The 12,752-nt window shown below is 47.1% G+C and overlaps 1 protein-coding gene across 7 annotated transcripts in view; it reads right to left on the minus strand.

Annotated features, from left to right (window-relative positions):
* Window positions 1-12,752, minus strand: part of ZNF653 (zinc finger protein 653) — a 119,285-nt gene that overhangs the window by 92,572 nt on the left and 13,961 nt on the right. For 3 of the 7 annotated variants that reach the window (XM_089688851.1, XM_089688849.1, XM_089688847.1), the window contains exons 3-4: window positions 10,871-11,071; window positions 4,211-4,651 (exon numbers count right to left, since the gene is read on the minus strand). In XM_089688851.1, coding sequence (XP_089544977.1) covers window positions 4,211-4,651; window positions 10,871-11,071 — 642 coding nt within the window. The remainder of the gene's footprint in view (window positions 1-4,210; window positions 4,652-10,870; window positions 11,072-12,752) is intronic. The other 4 variants (XM_089688850.1, XM_089688848.1, XM_089688853.1 and 1 more) reach the window with 2 other exon arrangements.

Genomic DNA, 12,752 nt, shown 5'->3' on the forward strand with positions numbered 1-12,752 from the left:
GACAGTCCCGAGGTACCCTCTAAAATTTTGGACAATCCCGAGGCACCCTTTAAAATTATGGACAGTCCTGAGGCACCCCATTCTAAAATGTGAAAAACTATTCTAATAGTTCTATATAAACACAGCAACATCCACACACATGTAGGACACCCAACATTAGAGGTGATTTATTCTTCCAAAGCAAATACACTTTTCCACACTGGTACTGACTAGTATTCCAGTGTTTCGCCTCTCCCCCAGTTTTTCTCCATCACTAATGTGACCCCAGCACTGATGGAGAGGGGCGGGGGAGGGTCAAACAATGATGCTGTGCAGGCAGCTGACATCCTCCTTATCAACTGATGTCATTGGTTGTCAGGACGCCGGTGGCTAGAAGGTCGTAATGGTGCACAATGATAACCTGTGGCTTTGTATAACTAAAAGGAAGGCTTGTTCCACCCGCTGGCTTGTATACAAGTTTTGGGCAATTTTAAGATATTTTGCCAAGGCACCGCTGAAGAAACCTCAAGGCACCCTGGTTGAGAAAGGCTGCTGTAAACCCTGGTGCTGGTGCATCTGCAGCCCTGACATTATCCCATTTCCCACCAAACCACACATATACAAGGGACAAATAATGTGTGGCTCCAGGGTTGGGAATGCCTTGGCCACTTATGATTGGCCCAGTAAAGGTGAGCTCTTCCTGGTGGGCTTGATCAGGTGGGTTTCAAACTAGGATCCAAACACTCCTAAGCTCATCCCCACTTGTTATTTGTTTAAAATGTACAGTCTGATCACTAGGGGAGAGAGACTGGGGAAATGCTTCCTCTTGTCTGCAACAGACTCTTTAGGCTGAATCTAAAGATAAATAATAGTGTCACTACACCCTGTTCCAAATTATTATGCAAATTCTATTTAAGTATCACAAAGATTAAATATTTTGTTTTTCAGTGTAACTCATGGATGGCATTGTGTGTCAGGGCTCTTTTGATCACTTAAAACAATCTCGGACACCTGTGATAATTAGATTGGCTGGTGAGCCCAATTTAAGGAAAAACTACTAAAGGAGGGTGTTCCACATTATTAAGCAGAGCACCATTTTCAAGCAATATGGGGGAGAAAAAGGATCTCTCTGCTGCCGAAAAGAGTGAAATAGTTCAATGCCTTGGACGAGGTATGAAAACATTAGATATTTCACGAAAACGTAAGCGTGATCATCGCACTATGAAGAGATTTGTGGCTGATTCAGAGCACAGATGGGTTTGTGCAGATAAAGGCACATTGAGGAAGATTTCTGCCAGATCCATGCATCGGATCAAGAGAGCAGCTGCTAAAATACCATTACATAGCAGCAAACAGATATTTGAAGCTGCCGGTGCCTCTGTAGTCCCATAGACATCAAGGTGTAGAGTCCTCCAGAGTCCTGCAACTGTGCATAAACCTTCTATTCGGCCACCACTAACCAATGCTCACAAGCAGAATCGGCTGCATTGGGCAGAAAAATACATGAAGACTAATTTTCAAACAGTCCTGTTCACTGATGAGTGCCGTGCAACCCTGGATGGTCCAGATGGATGGAGTAGTGGATGGTTGGTGGACGGCCACCCTGTTCCAACAAGGCTGCAACGTCAGCAAGGCGGTGGTGGAGTCATGTTTTGGGCCGGAATCAGGGGAACAGAGCTGGTTGGCCCCTTTAGGGTCCCCGAAGGTGTAAAGATGACCTCTGCAAAGTATGTGGAGTTTATGACTGACCACTTTCTTCCCTGGTACAGAAGGAAGAACTATGCTTTCCGTAATAAAATCATCTTCATGCATGACAATGCACCATCTCATGCTGCAAAGAATACCTCTGCATCAATGGCTGCTATGGGGATAAAAGGAGAGAGAGTCATGGTGTGGCCTCCATCCTCCCCTGACCTCAATCCTATTGAGAACTTTAGGAGCATCCTCAAGCAAAAGATCTATGAGGGTGGGAGGCAGTTTACATCCAAACAGCAGCTCTGGGAGGCTATTCTGACATCTTGCAAACAAATTCAAGCAGAAACTGTCCAAAAACTCACAAGTTCAATGGATGAAAGACTTGTGAAGCTGCTATCAAATAAGGGGTCCTATGTTACAATGTAACGTCACCTGTTCAAATGTTTAAAAAGTGAAAATGTTGTTAAAAGTTTGATTGAAATAGCTTTTGATTTCAGTAAATATGCTGCAAACACAACAAATGACAATTTTCAGTTCTTTACAACCTATAAAGTGTTTTGAAACTTACTGTGCGGAATAATTTGGAACAAAAATCCTGTTATCATTAGGAGGTTTTTGCAATAAAATGTGAATTGTACTCTTATAGTTGGTAAGATGAGAATTATGCTGACTGTTATTTACATCAATTATTTAGGGAAATTAGAAAAATAGCATTTGCATAATATTGTGGAACAGGGTATATATATACACGACATGTCAGGAATTTATTTAAGCAGACTTAAAGTTGCTGAAATATCCACTTTAAGTCAATATGTCTCTCAGTTTACCTCTGGCTTTTATATAACTGATTGCAGCTTTCATATGGCAAGCTCTCACATGTGCTCCTGGGTGGAGCTTCAACTCAATATTCTGTGCTGAGGACTTTCACTTTTCCCGTTTATGAGAGAGTCCTCGGAGCATGGACGTATTGTAACCCATTGCCGCTGACTGTAGATGTGGCCTCACTGAAGGTAGTCTTCTTCTTAGGGGCCACATATATGAATGCCTTTGTTTGTGCTGGGACTGTGCGCCTAGCACAGAGATCGGGCTCTCACCAACAGTCCGCGTTTCGTACTAACGACTGAGAACCAAGATTCCCGGTTCCCAATCACCTGATCACTATGATAGCCTCCGATTGGACGTATTTTAACCCCTTGCCGCTGACTGTAGATGTGGCCTCACTGAAGGGAGTCTTCTTCTTAGGGGCCACATATACGAATGCCTTTGTTTGTGCTGGGACTGTGCTCCTAGCACAGAGATCGGGCTCTCACCAACAGTCCGCGTTTCGTACTAACGACTGAGAACCAAGATTCCCGGTTCCCAATCACCTGATCACTATGGTAGCCTCTGATTGGACGTATTTTAACCCCTTGTTGCTGACTGTAGATGTGGCCTCACTGAAGTGGCTCTTCTTCTGTGGGGCCACATATATGAATGCCTTTGTGCTGGGAATGTGCTCCTAGCACAGAGATCGGGCTCTCACCAAGAGTCCCGGGTTTCATATTAACGATTGGGAATCAGGCTTCTCGGTTCCCAATCACATGATCACTATGATAGCCTCTGACTGGCTATCACAGTGGTCATTGTACAACCCGTATTTTGGAGAAAGATTGTATCTTTCTTTCCTTGTCAGGGGAGAAAAATATAATTAAACAAGCGTGCGTAAAAATAAATAAATAAAAAAGAAATAGCTAGATCAAGGTTTGGTCAAGGTCAGTGTTAGGGTTAGTGTTGGGGTCATAGGTCAGGGTCTTTATAGTTTAGTTAGGATTTTTTTTTTTTTTTAAAAAAAGGCACTTTTTAAATTAGTATCAGTGTCAGTGTGTTTTTGGTGAAAAAGCAAAATTTGCACCATTGCTTCTGAGCCCTACTTCGAGCACATACAACAAATAGCACACACATGTGGTATCACCGTGGCCGTCAAGAGAAGGAGAATTTATTTTGGGTTGTTCTTTGGTGGTAGGTTATGGTAATAGCAAGAACTATCCAACCAAATTCAAAAAATCTAATTTTTTTTTACTATTTCAGGATAGTTTTCCTTTGCTAAAAAAAAATAAAATCAGGAGAAATCCGTTACAACTTCCACCAAATGAAAGCCCAATTTGTCCTGAAGAAAAAAAAAATGCAATATAATCCACTTGGATATACAAAGTAGTTGCGATGATGTGTACAGTTTTACTAACACATGTCAAAGTTGTAAATTTGTGTTCGGGCGTTTGTTTTACCTTCGTCATGAAGAGGTTAAGGAGAGGGGTGTTGTGGTTGTCTTGTGCTTCTGATCCCAAACAGACTGTTAATCTCTATAAGACTTGGGTGTGACCTCTTTACCTGTGGCCCCTTTCCCTTTGGCCCCTATACCTGTGGCCTCTTTACCTGTGGCCCCTATACCTGTGGCCCCTTTACCTGTGGCCCCTTTACCTGTGGCCCCTTTACCTGTGGCCTCTTTACCTGTGGCCTCTTTACCTATGACCTATATATATTTGATCCCGCAGACTACCTGTCATGGTCAAGGCACCACTCTGCTCCTCTTCTTGTTCTTCAGTCTCTGTCTGTGTGAATGCAGACACGGCCTCAAGTGCTGTGCCCTCCTCTTCACTGCTCCCATCCGCCATGTCCAGCTGGATCCCCTCTGCTGCCAATGCCTCATATCCAGGTCCGGCAATGATGATGACTTGCGAGGGGCAGCCAGCAGCCACCACCTGCCCCAGAGCTTCCTGAGTCACTCCTTCAAAAAGTCCTCTGGCTGTGGGCCCCATGGGGACACACACTACTGTCTCTGTATCCTCTGTGCATGCAGCCTCCCCCTCTGTCACGTTCTCTGAAGGCTGAGGGTACAAAGCGTGAAGCGGCTGCTCCGAGTTCTGGCACGGTCCTGTAGACTGGCTCGGGGGGGTGGACCTGGAGGAGGAGTCATCTGGCTCAGCTCCATCTTCATACCCTGTGAATGTTGAACCAAAGAAATGCGGTCAGAATAAATACTGCAGTAAATGTGCATATTGAAAGGTTCTGAACACTTTTGTGTTTTAAATAATAAGAAGGTACAGAAGTGCCGGTGTTGAAAGCTGAAAATAAGTAACTTGTACATATGAAAGCCTCCCTATGCAGGAGCTTCCTGTAATAAAGACCGCTTACTGCTGCTCACTTTCCTTGTGTAGGGTGACAGGTCTCGTCTCCGCCCCCTCCTGTCGTTTTCTGCTGGCAGCCTGTAATAGGTTGAGCTTGTGGGGTCCCTCCCACAGCTCCACTCTCAGCACAGGCTAAGTACAGCACAGTGATGATGGTGCTGCCACTTTAACAAGGTAATAGCTGGTTTGCAGCGACATTTGCTGCACACAAAGTAGATCTATATCCTGTTGGCAATTGAGGAATGTATTTCAATGAAAGTTTTTGTGCCCAGAGGTCAGTTTTCAAATGTGACGGTTCCGGTTTTCACCCTCCTGCTCCCACTAAAGCAATGGTACTGTAATCTGGCCTCTGACTGGCGCTAATTCAATACTGGGCCTGGCAAGAGCTGCCCATGTTCCAGCGGAGTTCCTTCACCCCCCGTTCACATCTATGCGCCCGTGCGGGACGCGTTTTGCGCTGGCACAAGAGTCCATTCATTTGAATGGGACTCCCATGCCCGTGACGTGCAGAGAAGTCCCTGCAGTTCTTTGGAAAACGTAGCCCGCACAGGAACCTCAGTTCCCAGTACAGTTGCGTTTTCCAGTGCGGGCTGCGTGCCATTAGAATTAATGGCCCCCGCCTGCGGGTCCGCATTTCTCTGTGCGGGTGGTGCGGCTGCACAGATTTTCATGCGGATCCGCAGCGGCTTCACCAGCACAGGTGTGAACCTAGGGTGAGAGAAGCGATCCGCACCAGGTACAATCACTCAGAGAAGACCCAGGTTCCGCCGCTGGCGACCTGCAGTGTGCCGCAACTGAAAAGAAGCCAGAACAATCAGGTGATATGACATCCACCCGAAAGTAGAAGTATTTTCCCAGCTGAAGAAGAGAGGTAGACTTTACGGGGCCCCATGATTTCTAAATGCAGCCCTGCCCGTCAGAATTACTGCTTTTCAGAATTCTGGTAGAGAGAGTTTCCCTCACTTTTAGTCCTCACGCACACGGGACGTTTTTACAGCGGCTGTTTTTGGCTTTTGATGTTTTTTTCTACAGCCAGAAAACACCCCGGCATGTTATCCTATGTGTTCATCCCCGGCGTGTTATCCTATGTGTTCATCCCCGGCGTGCTATCCTACGTGTCCATCCCCGGCGTGTTATCCTACGTGTCCATCCCCGGCGTGTTATCCTACGTGTTCATCCCCGGCGTGTTATCCTACGTGTCCATCCCCGGCGTGTTATCCTACGTGTCCATCCCCGGCGTGTTATCCTACGTGTCCATCCCCGGCGTGTTCTCCTACGTGTCCATCCCCGGCGTGTTCTCCTACGTGTCCATCCCCGGCGTGTTCTCCTACGTGTCCATCCCCGGCGTGTTCTCCTACGTGTCCATCCCCGGCGTGTTCTCCTACGTGTCCATCCCCGGCGTGTTCTCCTACGTGTCCATCCCCGGCGTGTTATCCTACGTGTCCATCCCCGGCGTGTTATCCTACGTGTCCATCCCCGGCGTGTCATCCTACGTGTCCATCCCCGGCGTGTTATCCTACGTGTCCATCCCCGGCATGTCATCCTACGTGTCCATCCCCGGCGTGCTATCCTACGTGTCCATCCCCGGCGTGTTATCCTACGTGTCCATCCCCGGCGTGTTATCCTACGTGTCCATCCCCGGCGTGTTATCCTACGTGTCCATCCCCGGCGTGTTATCCTACGTGTCCATCCCCGGCGTGTTCTCCTACGTGTCCATCCCCGGCGTGTTCTCCTACGTGTCCATCCCCGGCGTGTTATCCTACGTGTCCATCCCCGGCGTGTTATCCTACGTGTCCATCCCCGGCATGTCATCCTACGTGTCCATCCCCGGCGTGTTATCCTACGTGTCCATCCCCGGCATGTCATCCTACGTGTCCATCCCTGGCATGTCATCCTACGTGTCCATCCCCGGCATGTTATCCTACGTGTCCATCCCCGGCATGTCATCCTACGTGTCCATCCCCGGCATGTTATCCTACGTGTCCATCCCCGGCACGTCATCCTACGTGTCCATCCCCGGCATCTCATCCTACGTGTCCATCCCCGGCATGTTATCCTACGTGTCCATCCCCGGCATCTCATCCTACGTGTCCATCCCCGGCATGTTATCCTACGTGTCCATCCCCGGCACGTCATCCTACGTGTCCATCCCCGGCATCTCATCCTACGTGTCCATCCCCGGCATGTTATCCTACGTGTCCATCCCCGGCATCTCATCCTACGTGTCCATACACACAGACTGTAATCAATGTTTTTTGGCTGGAAAAAAAACCCAGGACCAGTGGGTATCTACAGGAGTTTTTTAGCTGTAAAAACGCTCTAATGCTGAAAAACGCGGCAAAACGCCGCAAATGGGCGTTTTTGGACTTTTTTTTGACCAAAAAAATTATACCGCTAAAAACTGTAAAACGCGGATAAACGGCGCTAAACGCTAATGCAAAAAAACACAAAAAAACCACTCACATTTTTAACATGACCTTACACTGCTAATATTACCAGAGTTATTAAAACGTCCCGTGTGCATGAGGACTTAAAGTGGAGTTCCACTCACCGGTCAAAAAAATAAAAGTCAGGTGCTACAAAAACTTTAGCTGCTGACTTTTAAAAAACACCCACTTACCTGTCCCTCGGTCCCGTGGTGTGTCCCCCGCAGCCCGTTTCACCGGCCGTCCTGTATTCCAGGAGGCCGGCATCTTCAGTGTTGGCACCCAGCTGTGACAGCTTGCGGCTTCACAGCCGGGTACCCACTGCACATGTGCGAGAAACGCTGCACTTCATGAATGGTCCTGTAGTCTTCTGGGACCTGTCACATGCCCCAAAAGACTACAGGGAGGGAGGACACCTTCCGCTTCTGATCGCCTAGGCGATCGGACCGGAAGTGGGAGCAGGTACCTGTCAAATTCGGGTACCCCCGCCCCCCAAAGATGTCAATCCTTAATGGGGAGCGGGGGAGCAGTCCTTAAAGCGGAACTTCCCCCATTGGGTGGAGCTCTGCTTTAAGGGTGAGATTTCCCTCTCATGTCCTGTCTGGGGGATTTATTGTTGTTCTACTGATAACAGATTCCCCAGACAGGAAGTGGCAGAAAAATCTGGAACACAGACGGCAATAGTAAGCCCACAAGGATTCTAGCCTGCCTCTACTCTACTAGTAAAAAAAAAAACATTTCATTTCTATATTTTGCTGCAGTTGGAGATTGACCCTTGCTTTCTGGCTGATGAAATTGTTGAACATAAATTATCTCTATTGGAGCCCTGGTGGAAAGCAGTAAAATCCCAGCAAGGATTCTTTTTCCCAACTTCCTCCACTTTATTTTTTTTTCATTCAACCGGCCAGTTGAATAAAAAAAAAAACATGACTCTATTTCCCCATCCACACAGTGTGGATCCACACAATCCACACAATTCTTGCCCACTGAACCTTTGTATTCTGACGGCAGGAAAACATCCCTGCTGTCAGAATACACTGATCAGTGCTGCTAGCTATAGCCGGTGGCACTGATCAAAAGGATAAAATCTGACAGGCTGGTCGTACAGAAGTCAATCAGTAGACTGACTTCCGTACAACCCCCCTGCCCATACACGCATCGTAATTCATCTGGTCCCTGCTCATCCTTTACGTTCAACAAATATCACAAGACCAGACACCTTAGGGCACAGGTGTCAAACTGGCGGCCCTCCAGCTGTTGCCAAACTACAGGTCCCAGGAGGCATTGCAAGATTGACAGTTACAAGCATGACTCCCAAAGATAGAGGCATGATGGGACTTGTAGTTTCACAACAGCTGGAGGGCCACCATTTTGACACCCCTGACTTAGGGCATCAGATGCGACCATGACTGGAGACAGCATAGATGATAATTTTTCTTCATGAAAGGATTTCACCCCTTCTACTACTCTTGAAGAAAGATCATTACAGCAGTAGTAAAAACATACACAAAAATATAAAAAATGGCCCCTCTGCAGGTATATGCCATACTGTGCTGGTATCGACAGCATATATTATGGCAGACTTACCTGTCAAACGCAGCCCTCCAGCACTGTGCTGTCACCGCTCCACAGGTCACAGCAGCTTCCATCTTTGCTTGGTCTACCTACTGGGTTCATGCTCTCCGTCAGCATAAATAGCCACGCCATGGTGACGTCACTCCCAAGCACGGGAGTCATTTCAACATGGCACACCAAGAGGGTTGTAAATGCAGTCTGAGCGGAGCATGCGCATGCGTGGCTCAGACTACATGACTGCTGACAGGATGGGGGAGGAATTTATACCAGAAGAGACCACTAGGGTCTCTTCTATTACAGAAACCCTGCCTGTAAGCAGTTCTTTCACTATTACATTTAATACCATTTTAAATTGGGTATTATTTTGTCCCGTGTTGCTAAGTGCTTCCTAAAGCCAATATATGAGACTGCACCCCCCTACCCACCCTATGTGGCTGGTCCGACAACATAGCTAGGAAAGACATGGGAACTCCATAACGGCTGCCTGTCTTGGCTCCGAGCACCTTCCCCAGTCAAGTGGCAGCAGGAGGAATGCAGAGGGACAGGAGGCTGACACACCCCATCCTTCTGTATTCCTCCTGCCACAACCTGCAGTACCAGGAAAGTGCTTGAAGCCACGACGAGCAGCCATTATAAGGCGCCCATCTCTTTCCAAGCTATGTTGTTGGACTGGCTGTGATAATGGTGGTACAAATCCAACCTCTTAGCTAGGATTAGGACGCACCTAGCAACATGGGATAAAGTGCTACAATTACTTAAGGTGGGAATACACGATTAGAAAATCGACCGATCAGTCATCGGACGCCCGAGAGCCGTTAATTCGTTGGTCGAAATCGTGGCCCACATTAACCAATCTAAAAAAATCGTTCGTTGGGCAATACGTAGTGCTGACGTCTTCCGTACAAGTGGAAGTGATGCGGTGTGCGTGTGACCTTGTAGCCACGCCCTTCCGGCCAGAACGAGCGATATACACAACAATTCCCAGCAATGAGTATAATATCTTTTATTCCATGACCTGTATACATAAATAGTGATACATAAAATATCATCTGCAGAATTCTGGTTTCATGATCTCATTAGGCCAATCTATTTTTAACATTTGGATTTTTCGTTCGTGTTTACAAAGATTCCTTGGACATAAACATCCGGGTCATCTTCTGTTTCCGCTCATGCGTGATAGCGCTTGATAGATTTTTTTCGTACGACTGTCATACCACCGCATAGAAAATCAGTTATGACAGTGAAATGCGAAACGACAAAATTTTTCACTGTGGTTTTTTTCGTTCACAATATCGTTATCAGTTAAAACATCCTGCTCATCAATGAAGAGAAAATCGTTCGATCAGTGGCTCCGTGAAATTTTCCTTAAGATTTTCTTATCGTGTGTACGGGGCTTTAGTCCCATAAAGAACAGAACAGTGAAAAAACATATTCATGGTTCTTCCTTAAAGCGGAGCTCCACCCAAAAGGAGACATTCCGCTTTAAGCCTTTGTCCCCCGCTCCCCATTAAGGCTTGGCACCTTTGGGGAGCGGGTACCCGAAATTTGACAGGTAACCGCTCCCACTTCCGCTGCGATCACCTAGGCGATCAGAAGCGGAAGTTGTCCTTCCTCCCTCCCTCATTCCCCGTAGTCTTCTGGGACACAGGACAGATCCCAGAAGACTACGGGGCCATTCACAAAGTGCAGCGCTTCTCACACATGCGCAGTGGGCAGCCAGCTGTGAAGCCGCAAGCGGTCACAGCCGGGGGCCCACACTGAAGATGCCGGCACCAGGGAGAGGACACCGCTGGACCGTGGGACAGGTAAGTGGCTGTATTTTAAGTTTTTGTTTGTATAGTTTTTGTAGCTGCTGACTTTTTTTTTTTTTTTTTACGTGGAACTCCGCTTTAATAAAGCTAACAGAACTGTACTTCAACATTTGAGCACGTGTCTCTTTTAACACCATCATGGTGTGTCTTTGGGTTGCCACACACGTCATTCTCCAACATATCACATTTAAATGATGGTCGCAGATAAAGTCCAGCTTACCCATTTGGTTTAGGACCTTCAAAGGACATTGCAATTCCTGGTAAAAGTGGTGTCCTGCCTGGCACTGCCACACCGCCGTGGTATATAAAACGTCACTAGCACTGAGCTCCGCTAGGCCAGGTTCGTGAGGGCAGTGGGTCTTGTGCCCACAGTACCATGTCACCAAACTGAGCAGATTGTTCACACAGCCTCTCTGTCCTGCTGACAAAACAGATGGGCTTCGGTTACTTATCACTCGTCTGACAGTAGCTTACATTGCTATACCGACTTTAAATTTACCGATATCCAACAACAAACATTGTAAATATTGCAGATTACCAGTCTGGAAATGTGGCGGCTGCATTCGTTTTCTTATTTCAGTCCTTTTTTCCTTTATTTTCACCTGGTGATCCTGCAAATGACACACTTCCTATCCAAGGGTGACAGCACTTACAGTACTGTATCTATGGAGTAGCAGGGTTGCTATACTAAACTATACAAAAGATATATTAGGACTACAAAACACCTCCCGCTTCCTTAAGGCCCCATTCACACCTGAGGGATTTGTAGCACGAAGCTCAAAGCTCTAAAACACTCAGGAAGAAAAAAAATCAATATTACTCTATGGAGATGGTTTACATCGCCACTCCAAGTCGCCTGAAGCAGAACAGCTGAAGCTCAAAAAAGCTTTAGAGCTACTTTTGTAGGTCCATTTGGGCAGACTGATGTATTTTTGGCACGTTTTCATTCCCATAGAATTACATGGAGACACGCAAATCGCACCCTTTCATGCACTTTTGCGCGTTTTCTTGCGCGACCAAGAGCATTTTTCTGGCGTGGCAAAACATGGCAACAAATGATGTCACAGATTAAATTTTTCTCTATTGGCGAATACAAAAATGCCAAAAATCTAAAAGCCCGAAAACACCTGAACAAATCGCATAAAAATGTGCAACAAAACGCACAAAAATGCTATGCTTAGGTGTGAATGGGACCTAACATGGGGGAGGTGTTCAGTAGTCCACAGAGGAGAACTGGGAAGGTTGATAACATTTTTTAAAGTATTACTAAACCTAGGACCCTGCATTCACTATATCCGGTCTCCCAGGACCCTGCATTCACTATATCCGGTCTCCCCGGACCCTGCATTCACTATATCCGGTCTCCCAGGACCCTGCATTCACTATATCCGCTCTCCCCGGACCCTGCATTTATTATATCTGGTCTCCCCGGACCCTGCATTCACTATATCTGGTCTCCCCGGACCCTGCATTCACTATATCTGGTCTCCCCGGACCCTGCATTCACTATATCTGGTCTCCCCGGACCCTGCATTCACTATATCTGGTCTCCCCGGACCCTGCATTCACTATATCTGGTCTCCCAGTACCCTGCATTCACTATATCTGGTCTCCCAGTACCCTGCATTCACTATATCTGGTCTCCCCAGGACCCTGCATTCACTATATCTGGTCTCCCAGTACCCTGCATTCACTATATCTAGTCTCCCCGGACCCTGCATTCACTATATCTGGTCTCCCCGGACCCTGCATTCACTATATCCGGTCTCCACGGACCCTGCATTCACTATATCTGGTCTCCCCGGACCCTGCATTCACTATATCTGGTCTCCCAGTGCCCTGCATTCACTATATCTGGTCTCCCCGGACCCTGCATTCACTATATCTGGTCTCCCACAGTACACAGAACATGGAAGTGCAATTATTTTAGTAAATATAAACTGCTAAACACCTTTTCTCATCAGCAGTTAGAGCAGTCTTGTGATTTCTATCAGTGTTCAGCCAAGCACTTGTAGGAGGAGTTTTCTTTTTGCTCTAGGAGGATGCAGAACCCCTGACCTCTGTCTGGACAGTGCTGATTGGCCCTGTGCTGATCACATGCA

The sequence above is a fragment of the Staurois parvus genome, unplaced genomic scaffold, assembly GCF_062004578.1.
Source record: "Staurois parvus isolate SC_StPar_1 unplaced genomic scaffold, SC_StPar_1.0 ptg000456l, whole genome shotgun sequence".
Taxonomy (NCBI): Eukaryota; Metazoa; Chordata; class Amphibia; order Anura; family Ranidae; genus Staurois; species Staurois parvus.